At 35.8% G+C, this 27,955-nt stretch overlaps 1 protein-coding gene across 3 annotated transcripts; it reads right to left on the bottom strand.

Annotated features, from left to right (window-relative positions):
- Positions 1-1,227: 1,227 nt before the first annotated feature.
- On the bottom strand, positions 1,228-25,018 carry CLXN (calaxin). Of its 3 annotated transcripts, none has more exons than XM_072604563.1 (7): positions 24,901-25,018; positions 19,416-19,571; positions 18,674-18,778; positions 6,397-6,548; positions 5,825-5,929; positions 5,567-5,639; positions 1,228-1,667 (listed from the first exon to the last, which is right to left on the bottom strand). In XM_072604563.1, exons 1-6 carry the CDS (start codon positions 24,965-24,967, stop codon positions 5,568-5,570), a joined length of 657 nt encoding a protein of 218 aa, XP_072460664.1. In that variant the 5' UTR covers positions 24,968-25,018; the 3' UTR covers positions 1,228-1,667; position 5,567. The 3 variants fall into 3 exon arrangements, with proteins under 3 accessions (XP_072460664.1, XP_072460662.1, XP_072460665.1); XM_072604561.1 differs by having other exon boundaries at positions 1,228-2,302; XM_072604564.1 differs by lacking the exons at positions 1,228-1,667; positions 5,567-5,639 and adding an exon at positions 2,189-2,302.
- Positions 25,019-27,955: the final 2,937 nt, after the last annotated feature.

A 27,955-nucleotide genomic window follows, 5' to 3' on the forward strand; every position in this document is an offset into this window, starting at 1 on the left:
GCTCAATGATACCTTCCAAATCATATACATGTACACACAATCTAACATACATACATGCATGTATGTGTATGTATAGAGATATATGTTATTCAAGTTTATGCATGTGTGTATAGCTGGCTAAGACAATCAGCACCATTTGGAATAACCACATCAATACAATGAGTATTAAGATATTCTTAGTATATGAAGAATTTTATTGCAACTACTCCATAAGTAAAGTAAGGTGAGTATCACTGCCCACATTTTACTGAGAAGGATGTTGAAACTTGAGACTTACCCATTATCACAAGGTATAGCTGTTGATATTGTACATCCCTGTTCTGTTAGAGGACCAATGACATCAGGAGGGTGATACCTTGACTTGTAAGTGAATTGGATTTAAGTGAGGTAGGGCTATGCAAAGTTAGCAGCCTCCGTCTCTCCTCTGGTGTCACCTGTGTCCAGTGGCAAGATATAGATGACTGGAGATGGCCCCAGATACAGTGGGAGACTTTGGTCTTTTTAAGCTAACATCTCTCCCAGGTCTTAGTTTGTTTGAGAAAACACTCATACAGTGATTAAAGTATAGATAAGAATTAAGGCAAAAGATGACCTACTTTGCCTTCTCTAAAGAAACAACCTGGGAGGGGAAGACCCTCAGGGTTTGTGGCCAGAACAGAAACAACTGCCATTAATACTCACTGTGAGCTATCAAAACTCAAACTATGACCAAGTGAGGCTTGAGCTGGGACCTATTACTGGCCAATCAATGAGAGCCAGAGTAATTTTGGTTCAAAGGCATAATCAAGTAGCTCCATGTTGGGATTTGGTAGCTAGTTTTTTTTCTCCCCTACTTATTTATTCTGTCATTTTCTCCCCTAAAAAACTGGGATAATTAACTCTTTTGTCTCATGTAGTTCTCATTTGTAATTTCTTAAAATATAGCTCTGGAAAAGCTTGATAAAGTTCATTGGCATTCAAATGGAGGTACTTGATTATCATAAGGTAAATTTTAATGTTGGGATTAGAACCATTTGTTTCCTGCCTCCAAATCCCATTGAGCGTTATGGTATATATAGCATCACTTTGGTTCTCCTAAAGACTAGGACATTCAGTTTTAAATCAACATAAAACTTGCTGACTCTGGCTTAAATTGCTGCTAGAAAAAATATAATTGTATCAAGAAATTGTCTATTAAGAAAATATCGATCTGTCTACACAAGAAAATTTTTAAAAATCAAGAAAACATTTGAATAGTAAAAAAGTAATAAATCTTTTATTTCAGGAAATGATTCAATTCAATTATTTGCAATGATATTTTACAAACGTTAATTTTATAATTTCATTATTTATATATATTTAATTTATAATGATGAAGATGCATAATATAGTGACAAAGAATATACCAGTAGCAAATGATCTGTGATTTCATCAGCTGGGGGATTCCCAGTATGGGAATTCTCTCCAGGGAGCAACCTATCTATGACTTGGTAGATAAGTCCTAGGGAGTAACCAATCAAAAGTTAAATGACTTGCCCCAGGTCACACAGCTATTAAGTAGGAGAGTCAGGATTTGAACACAGGTCTTCCTTACTCCAAGTCCAGCACTCTATCCACCTTGCCAGTATTTGCATCTGAGCAAAACTGTTTGCATTATCTTTCCTCCTGCTGCTTATTATATATGTGCACTAAAGAAACAGAGACAAGAAAGGAAATAATAATTTAAAAGTAAAAACAAAAAAAAAATCACCTTGATTCGATTTCTTTTTTCTGTTTTGAAAGAAAATTATCATATGATAACCTTCAACAGGGAAAGGTACATTTGAATTACTCATTAAAATCAAGAAATCCATGTACCATTGGCACAAAAACAAACTTAATTCATTTTCATACAAAGGGAATTAAGTAGTTTTAGTTATTTTTTTTAACCTGGTATTCACATCATTATTCATATTCATCCTATTAATGCTTCATGATAGCATTACCTCTTTTTTGTTCATAAAATTAAAATTGCTGCTATAGATCCATATATAAATTTATAGCCCTGTGTAATTTGTAGAATAAATGTAAATCATTTTTGTCAGCAAGCAGAACTGCTGGTCTTGCATTCTCATCTTCCCTCAGTCTGTCATAATAGTTTACAAGTAAGTAAAATAAAATTTAAAACCATTATCAATGCTTATTTAAATTACAAAGTATAGAAAATAAGCATTTGAAATGCGCTTTTTAATTTGCTGTCTTGAAACTAACACAGATGTTAGGTGTCCTTATTCTAGAGATCATGGGGGTCTTTGAAGACCTGGGCTTCAAATTCTAGATGTCTCTGCAAAATAAAAGTGAAAAAAATTAGATATAGCTTGCACTAAACTCTTGTAGGATTCTTAAAGTGGCCCATTTCAAGTGATGACCTAATCATAAGTCTAATTAAAAGGCCTTTCCAAACAAAGTAAAACAATTAAAATGTTTTAATTCTGCTAAGAAGGCTATAATAATTGGGGAAATGGGAGGAATTAAGGAGCTGCTGAGGGAAAGAGCTATTGAACTGGTGGGAGAAAGTACTTAGAAGTTACTAAATCCATTTTGTATTATAAGACAATGATCTTATTATCTGTTGTAAATAATTTCAAAACTAGAATATACAATTATCTACAAGTAATGCTGTCCATATCCAAAGACCAGTTTTCTTACAGTTCATAGCAAAGTAGTGAGTAATGATTGAAGTATATGCTTTTAGAATCTTGGGAAATATGAGAGAAATCTCAGATCAATTCACTTCAGAGATGAAGTCACTGAATCCCCTCCTACAATGTGCTATTACTGCCCATCCTTTACTAAACCCCAGTCCTGACTATATGAAACTCATTTATTTTGGATGTATCTCATACTTGTTCTTACTGTCATTCAGTTATTTCAGTTGTGTCCAACTCTTCATGATCCCATTTGGGGTTTTCTTGGCAAAAACACTAGCATGGCTTGCTGTTTCCTTCTCCAGCTCATTTACAGATGAGGAAACTGAGGTAAGCAGGGTTAAGTGACTTGCCCAGGGTCACACAGCTAGTACATCTTCCTGACTCCAGGCTTGCCATTCTATCTACTGTGCCAAGTAGCTACCTTATATATCTCTGTAAACATCCTTTAGGAATATGAAGTGGAAATGATGAATAGATTTAAGGGCTTAGATTTGGTAGATAAGTGTCTGAATTACGATGGATAAAGGTTTTCAATATTATACAGGAGGCAGCAACAAAAATCATTCCAAAGAAAAAGAAGAGCAAGAAAGCAAAAGGGCTATCTGATGAGGCTTTATCAATAGAAGGAAAGAGACTGATATACCCAATTGAATGCAGAATTCTAGGAAATAGCAAAAAGAGATAAGGTTTTCTTAAATGAGCTATGCAAAGAAATGTAAGAAAATAATAGAATGGGAAAGACAGATCTCTCCAGAAAATTAGAGATACAAGGGAATATTTCAGGTAGAAATTGGCATGATAAAAGACAAAACTGGTAGGACTTCATAGAAGTTGAACAGACTAAGAAGAGGTGGCAAGAATATGCAGAAGAATTATACAAGAAAGATCTTAATATCACCAAAAACCACAATGGTGCAGTTAGTCATGTAAAGGCAGATATCCTGGAGAATGGAGTTAAGTGCTAAAAAGTATTGCAATAAGGCTAGTGGAAATGATGGAATTCCAACTGAGCTATTTAAAATCCTATAAGATGATGCTATTAAACTGTTGCACTCTATATGCCAGCAAATTTGGAAAACTTAACAGTGGCCACTGGATTAGAAAAGATCAATTTGCATCTCAATCCTAAAGAAGGACAATGGCAAAAATTGTTTAAATTATAGAACAATTGTGCTCATCTCACATGCCAGCAAAGTTATGCTAAGATTGTGTGAGTTAGACTTCCACAACATGTGAAGCAAGATTTACAAGAAGAGCAGACTGGTTTTTAAGGCAGAGGAACTAAAGACCAAATTGCCAACATTTGTTAGATTATGGGCAAAACATGAGAGTTCCCGAAAAGAAAACATCCACTTCTGGTTCATTGACTACACCAAAGTCATTGATTGTATGGATCACAAAAAAATGAGGCCAGTCTTCAAAGAGATGGGAGTATCAGATAATATTACTTATCTCCAAAAGAACCTGTGTGCGGGTTACTAAGAAGCAACAGTTGTAGTCCCACATGGAACTGACTGGTTTAAGGGAAAGGAGTATAACAAGGCTGTATATTTTCACTTTATTTATTTTAACTTACATGCAGAGTACATCATGTGAAATGCCAGGCTGGCCAAATCAAAAGTCGGAAATAAGGATGCTAGGAGAAATATTAATAATGTTAGATTAAACAGACAATAAAGAAAGTGAAGAAGAATTAAAAAGCCTCTTGAGGATGTGAAAGGGGAGAGTTTAAAAACTGTCTTGAAGTTTAACATAAGAAAAACCACTAAGATCTTGGCAACTGGTCCCTTAATTTCCTGGGAAACAGAAGGAAAGTCAGATTTCATGTTCTTGGGCTCAAAGATCACTGCAGACAGCAACTGCAGCCATGAAATTAAAAGATGTTTGCTTCTTGGAAGGAAAGCTCTGGCAAAAATGGACAGTATTAAAAAAAAGCAGAGACATCACCTCACAAACAAATAAATGTCTGTATAGTCAAAGCTACGTTTTCTTTTCCAGTAGCAATATATGACTTGTGAGAGTTGGACTATAAGGAAAGATGAGCTCCACAGAACAGACCCTTTCAAATTATGGTGCTGGAAAAAATCTTGAGAGTCCCTTGGACAACAGGGAGATCAAATCAGTCAATACTTAAAGAAATTAACTGAGGATTTCACTGGTCAAATAATGAAGCTGAAGCTTAAATACTTCAAGCACATAATGAGAATATGGCACTCACTGGAAAAGATCTTGATGTTGGGAAAGGTTGAAGGCAAAAGGAAAAGAGGATGGAAGAGAATGAGATGGATAGTGTCATGGAAACCATGAACATGAATCTGGACAGACTTCAGGAGATAGTGGAGAATAGAAGGGTCTGAAATGCTATAATCCATGGGATCATGAAGAGGCAGACATGGCTAAACAACAAGACATTCTATAACCTTCTGATACAATGAAAACTCTTGAGGGCAGGGATTATCTCATTACTATATTTGCATATCCCATGGCAAGCACAGTGCCTGGAACATAGAAAGCATTTAATAAATACTCGCTGATTGATAAAGGATGATAAACTGAGGAGAGTTTCAAATGAAGGCTTTGTTTTTGTGAATGAGGATGATGTGGGCATATTTGCAAGGAGAAACTAGTGGATAAGGAAACATTAAAAAAAAACAACAATCATAAGAGAGAAAGGAGATTGTTGAGGAGGACAGCTCCTAATGGAGAAAAACTATATCCCAAGGTTAAAGTTTTTAGAGAAAAAGTAACTTCACAATTCCCAGGTAGTGACAGCAGAAAGATACTCAAGACAAACCATATTAGGAACTTGACTATGGGAAGCCCTGGATGATACCTCATCTTGACAGATGGAAACTTAAAATATATTTCATATGACAAGAGAGGGCAACTGGTCTTACCCTAGTTCCACTGTGGTGTCTCACAGTTCCTTTGGATACTTGCTTTTTTAGGGTTGAAAAGGTTCTTCAGAAGCTACAGAAAATAATAATGAGCTATGAGAACATTGTAATAGGAGACCCTAAATACTAATCTACTTGTCCTTTCCTGTAAGTAGAGATTATTCTCTGCACATGGGAACACTTATTTGTACATGGCCAACTACTCATTTCATTTAATGCTATGGAATGAATATGGGTATTTTCAGGGACTCTTAATACCTTTGAGTCTGGTAAACATGGACCAAATGCTTCTAACAAAAGAGCTTCTTCTCTTACAGATGTTTCATAGTCTGTAAAGGATAGCTTCCCATCATGGTCGTGATCCTAGGGAAGAAAAAGATTAGAAAATAGTAGATTTCGTGACAATACTAACATTATGTGTTACATATGTGTAGCACTGCATACATGATAGAAAAATACACATGAGTTTTCTTTTTATCAAGGAGGAGAAGCCATATGGCACAGAGAGCTGTTCTCAGAGCCAGGAAGACCTGAGTTTTAAGTACTACTTTTAATACAGTCTGGCACTATAACCCTGGACATCACTTGCCATCCCCATGATCTTAGTATTTCTCTAAGACTATGTTCTGTGGAGGTACTTGCATTTGTAGAGGGAGTTGCCTCATGAGGAATTCCTTATACTAAGGAAACCACAGGTTTAGTATCTATCTCCCATCTCCACCAAAGAGGAACAAAATGGTTACTGAATTTCCCCTTTTTGCTTTTCTCTCATACTCAACTGATTGTTTTGATTGTAATATACTGATTATATTTCATTATAATATGCTTACCATTTTCTTAAGTGTTATATCAACTAAATCTTTAATCCCTTCATCTGGATCTTCTTCACTTGGTTGCTTGAGAAGGCTGTTTTTCAGCATGTGAAACATTTCCTCTCTTGAAATGAAACCATCACCATTCAAATCGTAAACTTCAAAACAATCTTTTAAAAACATAACAAATTGTCACTTTATAAAGTTGATATTTTATTGACTTTCTCTTAAGTAATTTTAGGACGTACATAGGGTAGGTAACTAGGACACTAGCAATTTTAATCATTTTCATAGTGATTTCACTAGTATGTTTAGAGCTATCATTACCCTTATAATTTTGATTCAGATAAAAATTCATGCAATCAGCCTAATATTACAGCCAGTTTTGTATTCATCTATGCAACATCTAAGCACACATCTATGACCTAATGCTGCAAGTATAGCTTAGCACAGAGTCTTTTCCTCTCCGCTTAGAAACTTACTACATTGGGGAGATTGTCCTCTCATATGACTTGCTCCCTGTAATCATCTTTCATCACATCCAATATGTAATTTCTCTCTAAAGGGTGGGCTAGGTTAATGGAACCCAGAGCATGCTTGATTTCCAGTATTTTCTTAGACAGTGAATTTGGGGCTTGACTCTGCCCCCCTATTTTGATCAATTCCACATGCTATCTGCCACAGTGGCAATACCTACTAGCTTCGTTAGTGTTAGAAAACTTGACCACCTCTCAGTAAATGTAAAAGTATCCCATTCTGATATATACCCTCCAAATCTTCTCAATGTTGGGGTGGAAGATGAACAACATACAGACTACAGGACTCCAGCAGGTCCCAGGCTGCTTTGGGTGCTGCTTAGACCTATAACCTCAAGTTTCCATTTTATTCTGGGCAATGTAAAAAAAGCTTTGTTCAGATTGAGACCCATGGCAATATCTAGAGTATACTGTATAGTTCTGCTCCCTTCACACCAGCCCTATCCTCCTGAGTATCATATAATTTGCTAAAAGTAACTTTAGCACAAAACCATATCAGATGGAATGGCTCTAGTGAAGATTACACTGATAATACTGGGTATGGAATACTTCAAGTCAGTTCTTGAGAAATTCTTAACAGTCCAATGGGGCCCCAAAAGGTTCAGTACTTTTTGGCTTTCTATGGGATATTTAATAATTTAGCAAACTTCCTTTTAATTCAATGATGAAACATTACACAACAAAATTACAAAAAATAAACAAAAAATACCACATATTTTAAACTCAGATTTCTGCTCCTTTCCCCTCCTTGCCACTAGGCTAAGTATCTTTTGTTATGTGTTAAATGAGATTTATGGTTTCTGAATTTTGCAGATATTTTTTAACTGAAGTGATTTTGAAATAGTAATTAAATATGCAGATATCACTGTGGATCTTGACTATACTTTATGATAGCTATACAATAGGGAGTATGTAAACACAATATATATATACAGAGGGAGATAGATGACTCAGTGTTAGGACTGGCTGGAGTCAGGAAGACCCAAGTTCAAATCTATCATCAGACATTTACTGTGTAATCCTGGGCAAGTCATTTAATCTCTTTTTGCCTTAATCCACTGGAGAAGGAAATGGGAAACCACTCCAGTATCTTTGCCAAGAAAACCCCATATGGGGTCACTAAGAGTTGGACTCTACTGAATGACTGAACAACAATAAACATAATAAATACACTTCAGACAAAGAAACAGTTATAGGCCAGATTTGGAATATAGACAGGGTGAGACAGCATGGTGTAACAGAATGCACAATGGTCAGGCAACATGGATTCATAATCCATCCTCTTGCTATTCACTACAAGACCAAGGGATTCACTCTCTTTGCATCACAATACTCCCATCTGTAAAGGGATGGAATTAAACTAAATGACATGTAAAGTCTCTTTTAGCTCTCCATTATATAATTCTACTCTACTGTCCAAATTTTAAAAAAAAGATGAGAATTTACAGTTTTGCTGGTACCAAGGCACAGAACATCTTTCTGAAGTCTTTTTCTTATCCAGATTGTCTGGATACACACAAAATTTGTGTTTGCTGAAAATGATTTTTAAAAACCAGGTGAAAGAACAATCATCTTTGTATGTGAAATCCTAATTGTCTTTTGAACTCCTGCTCACCTTCATAAATTTTAGTAAAGTTAGAATTTCAATAACTACATTCCTTCACCTTAAAATTCTTTACATTTTCTTTTAAAGTTAGATGGTCAATTCTTTGCATATTTCTGTCTGGTATCTTTATTATTTCTTAGAGAATATGGACCTATCCACTTAGAATTGATATTTTATACAGGGCTATACACAAGGCAATGATAAAAGCATAAAAAAAATTAAAGTGGTGATTTTCAAACTTTTTTTTTTGTTCAAAGTACATTATTTTTGCTGAAGGGCACTGCAGCTTATTGACTATTTAATTTGATATCACAATATGCAGGGATCAGAAAACTCAAGGTAATAATTCTTTTGTGAGTTCAAAGTCTGAAATATTTTGAGGTTAGTACATAATCTTATAGGCAAATGGGTTTTATAGATTCTAATACTGTATTTAATATACTATGTACGTTGGGTAAACAAAATTTATATCAAACTATATCATTTTTTATCTGAAATAACATCACAAATTCATCACAATTAGTATAATTTGTAACACACACTTTAAGAACCACTGTTGTAAAATCAAGAATAAAACTCACGAATATCTGACTGTACTCAAATTAATGCATCAATTCAAAATAACATTAATTTATAGAATCTAACAGTAAAAGAATTTATGTATTATTTCAGATAAGAAATCAATATAGACTTAAGACTCAAGTGCAAAGACTAGGAAAACTGCAAACGTTTTGCAAAATATTATATTACATTCTGGAAAACAACGCTTGGGGGCATATCTAACCAATATATTGAAAAGTAAATTATAAATAAGACTAACACATTAGAAAGCATAAAATCAAAGATTGAAATAAAACTTATTTTTAGATAAGTTACAACTTTGCTAAATTATGAAAATAAATATTTTAAAGAATTATTTGAAGATGGTGGTATATGTAGAGTAAGAAGGATATCACATTCTTTCTTTTAAGTAGAAAAAGGAAGAGAAAGACATCCTAGGAAGCAAGCTCTTCATCCAGTCTGGTGTACACACATACATGTACGTATGCATGTATGCATATATATTACATTATAAATTGGCTACAAAATGCTAGAATTTTTTTCTATGTTATATGCATGAAAAGGGGAACGTGTGGTATTTTTGTGCTAATTTTGAATATGGCTTTGGATTTTGTCCCTTTCTCATGAACCACAGTAATTAAATTTTTATATCAATATTATTGTTGTTGAACAAACTAATGTAACCTAAAATGTTGCTACTGATGGTTCCTCATTGTATTTTATCTGTGAAATATCCTGCAGCACTCAATTGTTGTCAGACAGCATACTTGGACTCCATTTACCTTGGTATTACTTATTCATTATGGAGAGTTCTTGATAGAAGCATTCTCCGTGTTCATCACTGATAATGCATACGTTTTCCAGGAAAAAGTTCAAGTGTGAATCTAAGAAATGGATCTAGAGAAACATATTACATTCCATACCTTTATGGTCTTAGAGAAGCTCATTGCCACTTTCTTGATAATGTTCTGCTTTGTAGTCTCCCAAAGTGTATTTGATCACTTAAAAAATGTATTTCCATGCTGCTCCTTCAACTTCATTCATCTATTCTTCACAATGTTCATCTTTTATCACTTCCATCGTTTGAAGACTCACAACATATTTCCTCTTGTATTTTAGCCTTCTTGATTTTTGGAAAATTTTTTTCAGATAAAAATAACCCATATCATTTCAATATAGTAAACTGATAAATTTGCATTAAGCCAAGTTGAATAGTCATAAGAAAATTTTTCCAGGACTACCAAGTAGTTTGATTACCACATTTTTTCTTTTTTGGAGTCAGTTTTTTCCTTTGAGGCCTATGTTAATATATTGGGGTTTATTTTTATCTCTGATGTCCCAATTAAATATAAAGCAGCAGTTTGAGTAAGGAATATTTGGTATAGCTAAGATGTCATCGTAGTAGTAAAGAGCAATTATGTTTAGGGCTCCACTGATATTCTATGACTACTTCTCATGCCCAATGAGGTATGGCATGAATATTTTTGAAACTTATTGATTCATATATTGAATTTTCATGTTTTGAACATTTTATGTTCTAGCTTATAGGAAATGCTATTCTTTTATTGCAGAAGGTAAAAGTTCATCTTTATTTTTGTATAGGTTAAAATAATGAACAAAGTCATTTAGAGCAGTTTGAGTTATTAAATGAGGATGGCAAGGATAGAGAGGTTACTGCGAATGGGAAATCATGACTTGGTTAGACTCCTACCCTGCCATGCTGAGGTTCATCTTTATAATCAGAAGTACCAAGTTAATCTTCTTTCACGTTCCATGTTTCTAGTGGTTTAGCCTAGTATTTCTTTGTTTTGTTAAAGAGACCTTTTAGCTGATAGCAGATTCAAATATTGTGCATTAGGCTTCGTGATTTTTTAAAAGTAATTTATATTGATGATTTCCTTAAATCACCATAGTAGCCCATTTATCTCTCGTTCTACCCTTCTCCAATGACCATCTTATATGACAAATATTTCTTTTAAGAGAGGAAAAAAATAGCATAACTGATCCATATAGTCTGAAAATGTGCAATATGTTAACACCTATGGGTCTCCCAATTTATGAAGCAATAGGTGGAGGTGTTTTCTTATAACTTTTAATTGTTTCCCACTTGACTTTTGCTTTTTTGCCACGTACATTTACATTGTTGTGGTTATTATGTGTGTGTATAGTTTTCTTGATTCTGCTTGCCTCACTTTGTATCAGTTCATATAGATATTTCCATGTTTTTTCTATATTCATTATATACATCATTTCTTACAACACAAGAGTATTCCGTTACATTTATGTACCATAGTTTGTTTAGCTATTCCCCAATGGATGTGTATCTTCTTGGTTTTTGATTCTTAGTTATTACAAAAGGTGCTTCTATAAATATTTTGGAGCATATGAGGATGTTTTTCTTATCCATGATGCCATAAGTAGTAATGGAGTCTCTGGTCCAAAGATTACGGGCATTTTAGTTACTGTATTTGCTTAATTCCAAATTGCTTTCTGAAATGGCTGTACCATTTCATAGCATTACCAACAACATATTAACATGGTTTTCTTACCCAAAATATTGCTGCCATTTTTGTCATTTTTACCAATTTGCAAGACGTGAGGTAAAACTTTAGAGATGCTTTGATTTGTGTTTTCTCCTATCAGTGATTTGGAGCATTTTATATGGTTGTGAATTCTTTGCAGTTCTTTTGAGATATGTTTGGTAATGTCCTTTGACCATTCATTTATTAGAGAACAGCTATTAGTGATTGTGTGATTGTGTGTGTGTGTGTGTGTGTGTGTGTAGGTATAGGTATAATTTGGATAGAAAAAAAACATTAAAAAATGATACAAAGATTTTCCCCACCATTTGACTACTTTCCTGCTTATATCCTAGATGCATTAATGTCTGTGCAGAAGCCTGCCAGTTTCAAGTAATCAAAACTATCCACTTTATCTTTTATAATTTCCTCTATCTCTTGTTTGATTGGAAATACACCCCTTGTCCATAGCTATGAGAGGTACACGATCTGTTTTTCTTAAAAAATATTTATAGTATGATCTTTAATGTTAAGGTCACATTCATTTAGAATGTATTGAAGAGTATGGTGTAAGGTATTAGTTGAAGCCTAATTTCTTCCAGACTACTTTCCAGTTTTCTCAGCAGTTTTTAGCAAATGAGTTTTTCTCTAGGTAATATGCTTTCTACTTTATTAAACACTGCTTTAGTGAGTTCAATTGCCACTAGACACCCTTTGTCTAGTCTGTTCCATTGTACTATCTCTCTATTTTTTAACCAGCTTGGTGATTTTTCAGAGAAAAAAACTGTAATCTGCAGAATGGTCTTTTTATTTTCCAAACAGAAATAGCATGACAAATGTGTGTTCATTCTTCATTGCTAGAAGAACATGCCTCAGAGAAATGATGACATGACTTGCACTTGACTTTGTTTTGAGTAAGGGAGGGCTAGGCAGGTCACCAGCCTTACTTCTCTTCCAGAGCCATCTGAATCCAGTGACCAGATATTCATCAGGATGACTTGAGATGACTCAGGATGAGGCAGTTGGGGTTAAGTGACTTGCCCAAGGTCACACAGCTAGTGAGAGTCAGGTGTCTGAGGTGAGATTTGAACTCAGGTCCTCCTGGCTCCTGCACTGGTGCTCTATCCACTGCACCACCTAGCTGCTCAGCAGGGCAAATAGCATTTGATTAGATCCCTTCTTCTGGTGACTTAATAGTCTCACACAAGTGATACTACAAGATGGGGGACCCCAAGTCTTAAACTGATAACCTATTTTACAACCAAAATTGAATTCATGTTTTCTTAACTAGAAGGGTAAACTATTGTTTCTTAGATGTAAAAAAAAAATAGATCACTGAGTTTAAAACAGAAGAATGATGGACAGACTTACAAGACATACTGATAATTTAATGAACACCTAAGTCTAATAAGTACAGTACAAAACAGAATTATATGCAATAATTAAATTTACCAAATGATACCTTGTGTGTAATTGAGAAAGCAGTCTGTTACATATCAAGAGTTCACTAGATTTGGATGAAGATGTCACAACCTGCACTGCCAAACAGTACATCAGTTGAGGCTTTGCAAATTATTCAAGGACAAACATATCAGTAACTTCTTACAAACCCTTCCCTATTTCCCCATCACTACTTGGTCAAACCATGCCTTCTTGCTGGGTGTTACTATATAATATTTGTAAAAATATCATTCAATAACAAGAGAAATTCCATTCACATTTTTAATTCACCTGAAAATAAACACACCAAGAAATATCTGTGACAAAATGTGTTGAATAGTGTTGTTGTCAAAATATTCCTGTACAGTTAGTACTTATGTCCTTGTATTACATTTCAAAAGTCAAGTTATCTCCTTCACTTCTTCCATATTCAGTATTAATGACTTGTAACTGCTCATCAATTTGATTTCTGATGACATCACTCAAAAGGAAATTGTGCTCTATAAGATTATTAGTCATCTTTTATTTGCCAAATCCCCCTAATTTTTTCTTTGTCTTCATCCTTCTTGACCTCTCTTTGGAATCTGATACTAGTCTTGACCATTCCTTCTTCCTCCTAGGTACTTTCTGCTCCTTGGGGTTTCATGACATTGTTCTCCACTGGTTTGTTTCCTACTTGCTGGCTGTTCCTTCTCAGTTTCCTGTGTATGGTCACCATCCCTTTCTCATGACCAATGTGAGAGTGTGCCTCAGGGATTTGTCTTCAGTCCTCTTCTCTTTTAATGTTTTCCTCATGAGGAGCTCATCAGCTGTCAAAAGCAATAGTTTATTACTGCATTTATGTAGAATTATTTATGTGTTCAGTCTGTCTTCCTCCTAAACACCTCTTTTATCTATAACTGTCTACTGGATGTTGTATGGATGTCTGGTAGTAATTTCAAATTCAATACATCCAAAAAAGGACCCATTGCATCTCCCCCAAAACTTTTCTCACTTCAACTTCCCTATATTTGTTGAGAGTATCACCATCTTTCTAATCGCCTGGATTCTCATTGGAATAATCCTTGATTCAACTCTTCTTCATCACCCCTTCATATCCAATCAACTACCAGTAATTGATTATACCTCAAAAATACGATCTCACATCCATCCCCTTCTCTCCACTCACACAGCTACCAGCCTAATTCAGGCTCACATAACTTCTCCCTGGGATGAATATCCTCTCAACTTATCTCTTTGCCTCAAGTCTTTCCTGTTGACCAATCGGTCCTCCAACCAGCTGCCAAATTGATAATCATAAAGTAAAAGACTAAACCCATCAAGCTCTCAATTAAGCAAATCATTTTTACCTTTTGTAGACAAAACAAATATGATTTACCTTTTACCTCAAGGATAAGGTATAAACACTTCCCCTTTAAAATCCTTCATAATCTGTGTTTGATCTGTCTTCCCAGGCTTACTGAAAATTATTCTCCTTTATGCCCTTTCCCCTAAGCCTAAATGACTTACTTGCTTGTCTCCCAATACTACTTTTAATCTCCAACCACTGTGCTTTTACACAGGGATGTCCCCCATTCCTGGAATGCACACCTCTCCTCACCACTTAGGACCCTACTAGCATCCTTCAAAGTTCAAATGTCACATCTTACAGGAGATTTATCCTGTCCTAAATCTCCCCACTTATTAGTGCCTTTCTTCCAGAAGACGTTTTACATCTATTCTGTATTTCTGTGTGTATATACTTGGTGTTTCCCTCCAATAGAAGGGAACAAGCAGAACTATTTCATTTTGGCCTTTGATTCCCAAGACCAAGCACATGGTTTAGAAATTAATTAGACCAAATCATCTTAATTTTAAATATAGTAATATTTATTATTTGTTCCAATGCACATGACATGATAGAAAACAAGTCAAGTAGACATGAGAGATAGCTAATTACATTCTTGTATGTGTATGAATTTTCAAATTTATTTCAGTTTGTCTTTCTGGTTTAAACTAGAATCGCATCCCGAATGCTCTAATTTCAACCTCCTATCATCACAAAAATGTGATACATTTAAAAAGATGATAAAGTATGATTTCATTTTTAGCTGATAGTCTTAAAGAAACATAAAAAATGTTTAAAGTATATTATATCAAGTTACCTTGTTAAAGAATATACAATTTAAAATTATGTTATTTAAAATGTTGTTAAGAGTAGACCTGGAAATTTATTTTAGGACCACTTCTGAAAAAGAAAATCATACACAAAAGATTTTTCAAAAAGTGAAAATGTGTCAAGTATCCTAGATTTCAAAGTAACAATAAATGTCTTCGTTTTGTCCTTAGCAAAGGTCCTAAATAGGGTCACTGATATTAACATCTAGCACCACCATCTTTGCACATAACATAGATGCCTAACAAATATTTGCTTAATGAATAAGTGAAGTAAAGACCTTAAAATAAAATCTCCAAATCCTGATAAATCATGTTTATTCTATCTGTGACACACTAACGTGACACAAAGCTATAAAGAACAATATACTTTCAGAATTTCTTCAGTATAAGGATCTTTCCACTAGTACAAATATTAACCCATCTATAACTTCATAAGTCTTAGGGAAGTGCTTGAGTCACATAAGGGTTAAATGGTTTGCCCAGGGTCACATAGCTAATAAGTATTAGAGGCAGGATTTGAACCCAGATATTCTTGAGTGAATGAAAAAAGTATTTATTAAATGCTTACTATTTTCAAAGCACCATGCTAAGCACTGGACATATAAATAACATAGTCTTTTCTCAATCTAATTACACTAACAATACACATGAAAGGTTTCAGCTGCAAGTTGGATAGCAAGGTTTCATGATCCAAAGATAATGCCTCTTCTCTAATGTCATTTCCACTGACAAAATCATGCTGGTTTCTGGTGCTTAAATGTTTTATGGTGCCAAAAGCTTGATGGCAAGGTTTGTTTTCAAGATCTTCAGAAATTGTGGCAAAAGTACCTGTGAAACAGTTGCCAGGTTGCATCTTCATAGCAGTTGCTTCCCAGAATGATGACTTTGGGCACTGGAAGCATTACTATTCCTAAGGTCTTGGGTTCAGGGTCCTAGGATAGCTGTCTCCATCAGGGTGTGGGGGCAGTGGTGGTAGTGGTTGTTTGATCAGTCTGGTACACACTGTCTCCTGGTTTGTTTTTCCTCAGCATGCCCTGCTTTCTCATCTAGGCTGGCTTGTCCATGTGAGTGGCAGTCAGTAGACATTTGACAAAGATGGATGACCCCTTTTTCCATGGTACTGCTTCCCCAGATGATAAATGTGAGGAACAGGTTGGAAGCAGGATAGATCATTGGGGAGGGGTTGTCCTTCCACTCCTGGGGCTCTTATGCCTAATTCCTTTTGGTAACAGTTAATCAGAAGTTATTGTTGGTGATGATGAGGAATGTGATCCCCTTCTCCACAATGATTTCTCCCCTAGTGATGACTGCAGAGGCTGAGAACAGGGTTGAGGATTGGGGTACACTGCTATTTCCAAGGCTATTGATTCATGGTCTCAGGCTTTCACTTTTACAGTCCAAGAGGAGATAATAATAAAGGTGGTGGTAGTTTGACTTGCCAGCAAATGCTTCCTCCTGACTCTTCCAAGATGCCTTGCTACTTTACTTAGGAATAGCAGTTAAATGGTAGTTGGTCCCTTCTTCATAGGAGATGAGTTTCTATCATTCCTGGATGATGGCTGTGAAGGCTTGGGCTAGAAGCAGGCTAGTGACCGAGGTGTCAGGGTATTGCCGCTCCCTGGGCTCTTGTGCTTATTTTCTGAATTCAAGCCTAACACTGCTCACCATGACAGGTTGCTTCTATGTTTTTAAATACAGTAATATTTATTATTTCATATTTTAAATATCCATAAATATTTCTGAAGTAGCATATACTTGTTAGAGGAAGAGTGAAGACTGGATGCAGAGTGGAAACTGTATCAACTTATACATATGCACATATCTATGTAGTAACACACACAAATATATGTTGTAATAACATGGCGTAAATGAAAAGAGTACTGCACTTAGACGCTGCAAGTCTTAAATTGAAGTTACAGCTATTCCACTTATTAGGAATTTGACCTTGGCTTGTCATTTAATGTCTCTTCGTTTTCTCATCTATAAAATGGAAATCATAATATTGTATAAATATATAAATGCATCACTTACCTACCTTATGGGGCTTCTGAAAACTTTGTTAAACTGAAAAGCACTATGTAAAGGTGAGCCATTACATCATTCCCCATGGTGTCCAGCACAGTGAAAAAGCCATCATTTGGAATTGGAATGGGGGAGAAGGGGATTTGAACCTGTGTACTGAGAAGATAAATGACTTTCCCAGGGTCACATGGTCAATATGTATCAGAATCTGGACTTAATAACTCAGGTCTTCCTCAGTCTGAGGCAAGTATTCGATCCACTCCCCTTACCTCTAACACAGATGATATGAAGTTAATATATGATGAACTCATATGCAAAAATGTTTGGATTCAATCTTTGAATAATATATATTTTTTAGAATCAGCTATAAGTAACTTAATAAAAAAGCACCACAATGAATGCTAATTTTAAAGTGCCTTACCATGAAATTAAACTATGTAGAGTGCAAGTCAAATATTGATCTTGAACACAATTGTTAAGTGATGTGGTTTAACAAAATAAGTTTTGGGGGAGTTAAGATCTGTGATTTTATCAATGAGAGAAAATCCCTGGATTAAAATCTCCTTGCACCAATACATGTAGTTGATTCATCTCTAACTTACAGCGTAATAGCTAAGTGGTACAATGGATATAGTGCCAGCTTGGAGTGAACAGGACCTCACATCTGACCTCAGATGCCTACTAGCTGTGTGATCCTGGCCAAGTCACTTAACCCTGTTTGCTTCAGTTTTCTTATCTATAAAATGAGCTCGAGGAGGAAACGGCAAACCATCCCAGTATCTTTGTAAGAAAACTCTAAAGGGGGTCACAAAGAATCAGATAGGACTGAACAACAATAACAAGAATTGTCTGAGGCATTAAGAGGTCAAGTGAGCTGCCCAGGGTCCTACAGACAATATATATCAAAGAAGAGATTTAAATCTGGGTCTCTTCTCCATTATGCCATAGAACCTCTCTAATAAATACTTATTGGGTAAGTTAAATTGAATACTCTATTGGTATTTGTCTTCTATTATACCCACAATAGCATGATGCTTTTCATCCAATGAAATAATCTGAATTTTACATATATATACATATGTACACATACAGACATATATACATATGCACACACATAACATGTGTATTTATGTGTATATATACATACATATATGTATAGTTAGCATGAACCTATATCAAATATGCAGGTAATTTTCAGGCAATTAAAATAAAATAAAAATTCTATTTCTTGATTTTCTATTGTCCATTATCTATTCACCGTCATTGATTAATATTCATTACAATAAATAGGGTAGAAACTCAGACTTCAAAGGAAAGGTATACGAAGGAAATGAGTGCCACCAGAAACCTTTGCTTGGGTACAGTTTAGATAACTCCAAGTAAAACAATCTTTACACATTTTAAGCACAAAATCTAGAAAACAACCATTTGTAAATCAAACACTGAAACCTTACATTTCATTCTTTCTTCCAAACTCCCTCGAAGGAATATACATAATCCTGAAATCCACTCTGTTACATTCACAAATCCGTCATTATCTTTGTCAAAAGCACGAAATACTACAAAGAAAAATTTGATATAAATATAATTATTTCCATAAAACTTCTTTTTAGAACATTTTTTCAATATAATATTTTGTCAGAGACTACCAAAGCTTGTAAAAAATTTTCCATACATTTGAATTTTCTCTGTATGTGATAAAATGAAAATTTTGGAAATTTGATGTAATTAGTTACATATAGAAAGCAAATTTCTCTATAGATATTTGCATAGTCATAATGGGAATTTATGTCTATTAAATAATACGTTTCATTTGTAATTTTTATATGTAATCTTTTATGCAAGAATACAGCATATTTTCTATGATGAAGAGAAAAGCTAAAATTCCTTAAAAACAAATTATGTAAAAAATAAGCTGTTTATTAAATAGAAATATGACATAAATGACACATTTTATGAACTTTAGGATTTTTCCTATGAAATGAGGCAAAACTAGATATGACAGTTTTTCTTGTTCTTAATGCTTGCTGAAATGTTTTTGTCTTTGTACATGTGACTTACTAAAGCTTATTTTCAAGTGAAATTTGAAACATCAAATGCTAATTTTGTTATATAGAACACCTCCTAAATTCTAAAGCCATTCAAGTCTTGTTTTTGGCAGGATTTGGTCAATATTGATTGATTACGTCTTCTTACCCCTGTCCATAATCATGTCATCAGTCATTCCAAATGTAATATGCAGGATGTTTCGAAATGTATTACGATCTATTCCAATGCTACCTTGTTTCTCAGCTGTTTCTCCCAGAAAGGTATGAAAAAATTTTATGAGGCACTCTACTTCATATCTGTTAACTGTGGTGAAAAAGGAAAGAAATGACAATGAAACGTAAAACACTGAATTTATAACTTTTTTTTTTTTACAATGAGTGATGTGCCAAATATACAGTTCTCAATGATAGACACTACAATTTGAGATATTTTAGAAACTGAAGATTATAAGATGATTTTGGAAGTTAAATTTAGTTTAACAAAGAGTACCTCTGGGAGTACCTCTGATCTTCTATAGTAAAGAATGGGTTTAAATCACAGTATTATAAAATCATAACTTTGGAGCTAGAGAGGACGTAAGAGATCACCGAGTCCAAAATTCTCATTTTATAGATGAGCAAACTGGGGCATAGAGAAAACAAGTGACTTATCCAAGGTAACACAGCTACTAAATGTCTGAGGTCAGATCTGAACCCCACGCTTTCTGATTTGAAAACTAACAATCATCCTATGCTACACTGCTTCAATAGAGTCGTCACATTAAAGTTATGAAAAAAATAGTCTGACAAATATTGGTAAAATTAAACAGTACCTGTTTTGTTGTTTAGTTATTTCTGATTCTTTATGACTCTGTGGGCCATAGCACACAAATACTATCTATGGGGTTCTCTTGGAAAAGATCGTGGAGTGGTTTTCCATTTTCTTCTCCAGTGGATTAAGGCAAATGAAAGTTAAGTGTTTTGTCCAGTGTCACACAGCTGTAAGAATCTGAAGCTACATTGGCACTCAGGTCTTCTTGACTCCAGACCCAGGGCTCTATCCACTGAACCATCTAGCTGCCTCAAATATCTCTTTACCTGGAACTTAGTGAAGTTATTACCTGGAACTTCTTGAGTTGAGATAAAGAGTTAAAAATTGGAAAAGAAACCAAAAGCCAGACTACTAAAAATGCTGAATCAAAAATGCTTCTATCTCTCTATTAATTATCCTTTCCACATCTTAGTTATGAGATTCCATGGGACTATCAATTTTACTTCATATAGTGCTGCATTCTATTTCTGTGGAAACAGGTTTCAGGCTTATGTAAACTATATGGGCAATAATTTTCATTTCAATTAAACATAAATCAATTCATAAGTACTCTCACTGAAAGTAGACACATCCTTTCAAAGAAAACTGTGATATTTATCCGAGAACCTATAAATTCCAGTTGATATCACTCATAAATAATTTGATGCTATCTCTGACATGCAAGTAGTTAGAAAGAAGTAAACAGAGTTTATGCTGGAAAGATAACATATCTGAGAGATAGTAAAGCAAGTTTCTCTAAGCCTGCCTCTGTACCTGACTAGTTAGATTACATTAGACTACCCATAACCTCTCTGGCCCTCACTTTTTTCATCTATTAGGGGGCCTGAAACCTCCTAACATTTCTTCTACTGCTCATTTCCTAAACTTGAGAACTTTGGAGAAAAGAAAATAATTTCTTTTAAAAAATGTTTATACTATAATGAATCTTTCATCTCAGAATACTTCCTCTATCATGGAAGATCACAAACCATTTTCATTCTCCCATCTTTAAAAATGTAGATACATACACACATATACACACATAAACACACATATATGTCTATGGTCCTTTCTAGCTCTAAATCCTTTGATTTGCTGGGATGGCATTGATATAGTTCTAGAAAATCTATTAGGTGATTTTTAAAGAAATTTTCTTATTCTAAGGTTATCTAAGGCTTATCCTCTTATGAATGATGGCACAATTATCTCCACAATCAACATAATTTGACCACCATGGACAGAATATTATATATATATATATATATATATATATATATATACACTCAGTAAAAATATAATATTTCACATTCCATCTCCTCCCTTATCTTAAATCATATAAAATCAACTTGCAGACTTCTTTCAAATATCATCAATTAATGAGAAGACATTTGTTAAATGCCTACTATGTGACAGGTATAATGCATAGTCATTAGGGTTTCCTTTCTCCTTTTCTAGAATAACAGATGGCAAAAGTGTTTAAATTTTTTTTGTTACCACCAAGCCTTTGAAAAGTATACTCCTTTCCCTCACTTGTTTGCATCATGAGGTCTGTTTACAACATATTGCAAACCTACTGTGAAAGGACTGTTTCATTCAGCATTCTGGCTAATACGTATTGTATTGTTTTGTCAAAATGTTTATTCAAAACAGCTATTGAAAAATTTAAGAACAGCTGTTTTATTCCAGAGATAAAAAATGTTTTAAGTGAAAAAGCATCAGATTATAATAATCACAGTAATACTTTAAATGCGTATGGCTTCTTTGTTCTAAGGAGTTTAAAATGTTCTCTGTATAGCATAACTTTTATTTACAGTATAGTCCTGTAAGAGGTCTCTTTTGTTGCCACAGCCAAAAAGTAAATCACACTCATTACATCAGATACTAGTCATTAGAAATTGCTGAATCCTACAATCTCTAGGACAGCCACTAAAGAACATGTTTGTTCTTTCCCTTTATTCTTGATAATACAGGGACACTCCCAGCTTCACAGTAGCTCCTGTTTTCTCAGGTGGTCATACGTATTAAAAAAGTACACAAATTGTAACTGAATTTTCCAGATATGCCGCTTTTTTTTTATTCAAAATAACTTTATTTTTCTGCTATGTTCTAGCCCTTGTGCAATGCAAGTGTTCCATCTGACTCTTGAAGAGTTAAATTAATAATTCTAGGGCTTTTTAAAGTGTGATCATTAGAGGGATAGGGACTTGACTTGTGATTTCGTTGACAGAAGGAACTTCCAAATGGACATACTCTCTCTACCAATGCAAGTTGGCACTTTCTCCACAGTTTATAGTCTTAGACAACTAACTAGAGCATCAAGAAATTCAATGACTTTCCCTGTCAGTATTCAACTCAAGGTAAAGCCTTGAAAGCATGTCTTCCAGGGTCCAAAGTAAGCTTGTCCCTGGAAAGATTTGCTTCCTCTTATGATCATGTTAGGTATATTTAATATCTGTCACTATCACTATCAATCTACCAAATTTCCCAAACATTGCAACAAGGGCCCCAAAGGGAGAATTCTTGTATTCCACTCATCTCAGCAAACATGCACAAAACCGTGCACCAAAAGTGTAGTGGATGCTGAGAATATTAGAAGAAGGCAAATAGTCTCTGCCCTTAAGGAGTTAATATATACATGAGTTAATTAGATCTAGGATCATTTGAGGAAAGTGTTGACAACACGGTGGGAGGTGAGGGGGGTGAAGGGTAGGGATCAGACTTCCTGTAGAATGTGGCACTTGAGCTAAGTTTTGAAGGAAACTAGAGATTTTAAATGAGACATGGGTGAAGTGGGAGTGTTTATTTTGTACATTTCTTCCACCTGCACGTTTGAATTGTTTTAGGAAGATTCTGAAGATTACCTGGCAGGATAAGATATGAGACGCTGAGGTCCTTTCTTGAACTAAACTGCTAAAAATTCAAATTCTGCTGTAGAGAGCATAACTCCAAAAGGCTAGCTACACTGTTTGAATGCCAAATGTATGCTTGCCAAAAAGACTTTCATGGAGAACTCACACAGGGCAAGCACTCATATGGTGGTCAAAAGAAGAGATACAAGGACCCTCTCAAGGTCTCTTTTAAGATCTTTGTAATTGATTGTGTGACATGGGAGACACTGGCACAGGATTGCTCAGCATGGCATGTTCGCATCAGAAAAGGTGCTGTATTCTATGAGCAAAGCAGAATTGAAGTAGATCAAAAGAAGCATGAGGTATACAAACTTAGAGAATTCACCCCAAATGTTCACAAGGACTATTTGTGCCTAATCTGAGCTCCTATTGGTCTGATCAGCCACAGTTGGACATACTGTAACTTGACTCTAGCATAATGATGTCATTTTGGTCCTCCTCAGGAACAAAGGACAACCACCAAGATATTCAGTGTAAAATATTCATACAGATTTTTCATAATTTATACATATATTAAAAGACTGCATTATAAATATGTCTCTATGGAATGTCATAAAAGGAAAACTTGAAGGGAAGATGTCAAATATTCACAAAAGTATGTGATCCTGAATACCATCATAAAATGGACAGCCTGAAAAAAGGCACAAAATGGGGAGTTGGGAATGGGGATAGGGCAGTTTGTAATGCTGAATGTGCGATGGAGAGATTTATGGAAATTGGAAAAAGCAGGTTCGAGCTAGATTGTAGAGGGCTTTAAGTGGCAACTTGAGCAGTTGTGAATTTCATCTTGGAGGTAATAGAATACTGAGTATTTTTGAGAAGGATAGTGATATTATCAAACCTATGTTCTGTTGATATTAATTTGGCACCTGTTTAGAGGATGGACTGGGAATGAAGATATGGAGTGGAAGTGTGTGTGTGGGGGGAATTGTAAGATGATGGCACTTCCTCCAAAAGTTTGAAAAATAGCATCCCAGTATATTTGACTTGGAATCATTATTATAACTGATTCCAAAACTGTGGTTGTGTAAGTTGCATAGAGTAAATATACTATTCCTACACGTCCATGTTTACACTTTTGAGTTTTTATACCTGTTGACATAGCACAATGTCTAGATCCCAATAACAGTTAATAAAGTCTTACTGAATTGAACTGAATTGTTCTTGTCTGGAGAGAGGGTATATATTACATGGCATAGGATAACTGTGCAACTATCTTGAACATAGTAGTTATTAGTCCACTGATAATTGTGATAAGAAACCACAACTGTCTTGTGAAAATATGAATTTTTTTCTTTTCCCAAAAGATTGTATACAGCACCCAACAGGAAACTAGGGATGTGTAATGAGATGCGGGTAGGGTACTGGAGGATAGCCGCTAATTCCCGAAAGAACACTTACTATAAAGATGGGTTCCTCTCCTGAGGAGTTAAAAGGTGGAGGCAGTTGCTTAAACTCATTGCTTTCTCCCTCTCCTTTCCACCCCCAATTTTGTTTTTATCCATACAGCATATAGGGATGAAGGTCTCCTGTGAGAGGAGTTGCAGGAGGGAGCTCAAGTTCTGAAAGTCTGGAGGATTTTCTTTGGTATAAATTGAAGGAATGATGGGGGAGGAGGCCCTGCTGGGATTGGCGACCCGGTAGTGGAAAAATTGTGGGAACGCACCGGGGAGAACATAGACATCTTAGGGCTTGGGAGCAAATCGTCATTTTTTAAGTTTCCCCAAGAGGTAAATTTTAGAAGTCAGAGAGAAACCGGGATGATTTCTGTACATGGAGCTGATTGATATGAATGAAGGGGGTGAGGAAGGAGAAAGCGAGATAGCCGTGGCCTTGGCTGGCCCAGGAGCCGGAGCTAGGGTCTCCTGGGATTCGGAGCTTCCTCTACCAGGGTCTACATGCCGCTCGTCAGGGCTGTGATCATCGCTACTCACAATGCTTGGAGGTTTTACTAATGGAGTCCGTTAGCTTCTGCAGTCTCTTCCGGTTCACAGTATACATTGTCGGGCCGGGTGAGGAGTGAGCTGATGGTATCGATGGTCTATCACTGCGAGCTCTCCGGAGTTAGCTGGAGCCTCCCACCCGAACCCTTTTGGTGTGGTGGTCCAGAAGCCAGCAGGATCGCCCCCTCTCCAGCACTTCCCTTCCCCTTCCCCACCTCCCTTCCCTACCTGCCCAAACCCGCCCCGCCCCATTACCCACCCCGCCCCTCTCCAAACACACAACGTGACCATGGCAACCGCCTCAAGGACCAGCCTGCTATTGGTGCGCGGGGAGGTAAGTGCCTAGTGCGTCTGGAGAAACCCCTCCCGGAATCCAGGGGGACTAGCTGCCAGGTGCGGAAAAATTGCTCTTTCTCCAGCTTTTGTGCCTTCGGGTTTTTTTGTTTGTTTGTTTTTTACCTCCCTCTGTCTCTTTTTTTCATTCATTTTTTTCCGTCTTTGTATCTCTCTATGTGTTTCTTTTTGTCTCTTTGTTTCAGTCTCTGTCTCTCTTCATTTTCTTTCTTTCTCTGTGTTTCTCTCTCTGTGTGTGTCTGCCTCTTTTATTCCAACTCTTCAACTCTTTTTTTTTTTGCCTGTAATTGGTAGAGACACGAATAAGGTATTCATATTTCAAGTTTGGAGACCCAAGAGAAATCAGTTACAATTGCTTTCTTAACTCTCTACTAATTTACGAATTTTGATTCTGTTTGCTTTTGTACTACCTCCTACAGCTTATGAGAGTCATTGCCCTTTCTTCCCTCACTGTGATGACACTGAGGAAACCTCCTTAATTATGTAGATCTCTACATGCTCTGCAACTCAAAATTTAGAGTTTCCTTGGTTAAGTGATTTGCTCACAGTCTTATGGCTGGTATTTGTGAAAGGCAAGGGTGAAGTATATATATTCCCGATTCGGAATCCTGCATTTTGCCCTCTAAACTAATGAATTTCAGAGGTGCTGAGATCTGTGTCTGACCTGCATCATTGATGTTTACCAGGATTAGACTTGAGATTTACCCTGGAGATAGCAAGGAGAATGTTTGTATTCTTCTGTCTGGTTAGACTAGATGACCTAAGGAAAGACTGTTGACTCTGGAGTCAGAAGCCTTAGGCTTATGTTTTACTTCTGAGTCTTATTATTTGTGTTACATTGGGCAAATCATTAGGTTGTTTCCAGGGCTTATGTTTCCTTATATGTAAAATGAGAGAATTAGACAGTCAATAAGCATTTCTTAAGTGCGTACTATGTCCTAGGTGCTGTTTTAGTACCAGGGACACAAAAAGAGGCAAAAGAAAATATTCCCTGCCCTCAACGAGCTCACAAACTAATGAGACAAACAAATATGTACAAAAATATATTTACAAGATAAATATGAAATAAGAATGGGGAGTCACCAGAATTTCAAGGATTTTAATTGTGACTTGAAGACTGATGAGGACAGAAAGTATTCCAGGCATGGGGGGACAGCTAGAGAAAATACCTAGAGTCAAGAGATTGAATGTCTTGTTTTTGCAACAGCAGTGAATGAACTGAATTGAATTCACTGTGTTGAAAAGAGTTTGTGGCAGGCAAGAAAATGTAAGAAGGCAAGAAATGAAAAAAGAAGACTAGGTTATAAAGAGCTTTGAATGCCAAACAGAGAATTTTGTATGTGATCTTTGATGCATTTGGGTGTCACTGAAGTGAAGATTAATGCTTAAGGAGAACGACTTTGGTGGATGAACTGGGTATGAATTGTGGTGGGGAGAGACTTTTAAGGTAGGGAGACCTACTATCAGGCTATTGCAATAGTCTGGGTGATGAGAACTTATACCAGAATGGTAGTAGTGTCAGAAGATAGGAAGGGGCATACTGAAAGATGTAAAAGTGAAATGGACAGGCCATGGCAAAGCATTTGGATATAGGATGAGAGAAAGTAAAGAATCAGAGAGGTGGTGAGCCGTGGGGACAAAGAGGATGAAATTATCCTTGGAATTAATATGAAAATTAGGAAGTATAGAGATTTAGGGGGAAAGATAATGAGTATTGTTTTCAGTGTGTTGGGTTGAAAATGTCTACTGGACATCTAGTTAGAAATATCTAAAAGGTAGTTGGTGGTGTGAGATTTGATGGTCAGGAGAGAGTTTGGGGCAGGATATATAGATTTGAAAATGGTCAGCATAGAGATGATAATTAAATCCATGAAAGCTCATGAGATCACCAAGTGAAAAGGGAGAAGAGAAGACCTAGGATAGAACCTTGAGGGACACTTGTAAATAAAGAGTGTGATTTGGACGAGGATCCAATAAAGGATGCTGAGAAGGAGTGGTCAGATAGGTCAGAGGAGAAACAGGAAGACTGGTGACCTAAAAACCTAAAGAAAAGAGAGCATCAAGGAAGAGAAGGTGATCAACAGTGACAAAGGCTGAAGAGAGGTCAAGGAGAATGAGAATTTAGAAAAGGCTATTGGATTTGATAACTAATTTCGTTGGTAACTTTAGAGCAAATAGTTTTTAGTGGAATAATGAGGTCAGAAGCTGGATTGTAAGGAGTTAAGGAGAAAGGAGAGAGAGAGAAGCCGCCTATTGTAGATAATATATTTTTGAGGAATTTAGCCACAAAGAGTATTAGAGATACAAGATGGCAGTTAGTGGGGATGAAAGGATCAAGGAAGAACTTTTTGAACATGTGGGAGATGCACATGCTTTTAGGCAATAGGAAAAGAGCTGCATAATATAAGGAGAGAACAATAAGTGATGGAATGGGGATGACAAAGGGAATTTTCTAAGCAAGGTTGGAGTACTACACAAGAAATGGCACACATGTTAGATGACTGACCCCATTCCACTACTCCTTTTCCCTTTGGAAGTTGAAGATTGGGCAGGAAATGGTCCAGCAAGAGGTGGGTATTGAATCTGCACAACAGGAATAGGAAGTCCTACTCCCTACCAACTCTTCTCTTGTTCTTTTCTCAAGGGACTTGTGCAGCAGGAGATGGGAGGTCAAAGGAAAGGTTGCTCCACA

This window comes from Notamacropus eugenii, chromosome 4 (genome assembly GCF_028372415.1).
Source record: "Notamacropus eugenii isolate mMacEug1 chromosome 4, mMacEug1.pri_v2, whole genome shotgun sequence".
Classification (NCBI taxonomy): Eukaryota; Metazoa; Chordata; class Mammalia; order Diprotodontia; family Macropodidae; genus Notamacropus; species Notamacropus eugenii.

Bases quoted from the DNA above. Each gene is read 5' to 3' on its own strand.
- CLXN (XM_072604563.1), bottom strand. From the start codon at position 24,967: ATGTATACTGTGAACCGGAAGAGACTGCAGAAGCTAACGGACTCCATT. The intron at 18,779-19,415 runs GTAAGAAGACGT...TTTTCTTTGTAG, and splicing joins TGACATGATTATGGACAGGG to TATTTCGTGCTTTTGACAAA. The intron at 5,930-6,396 runs GTAAGCATATTA...TTTCTTCCCTAG, and splicing joins ATATAACACTTAAGAAAATG to GATCACGACCATGATGGGAA.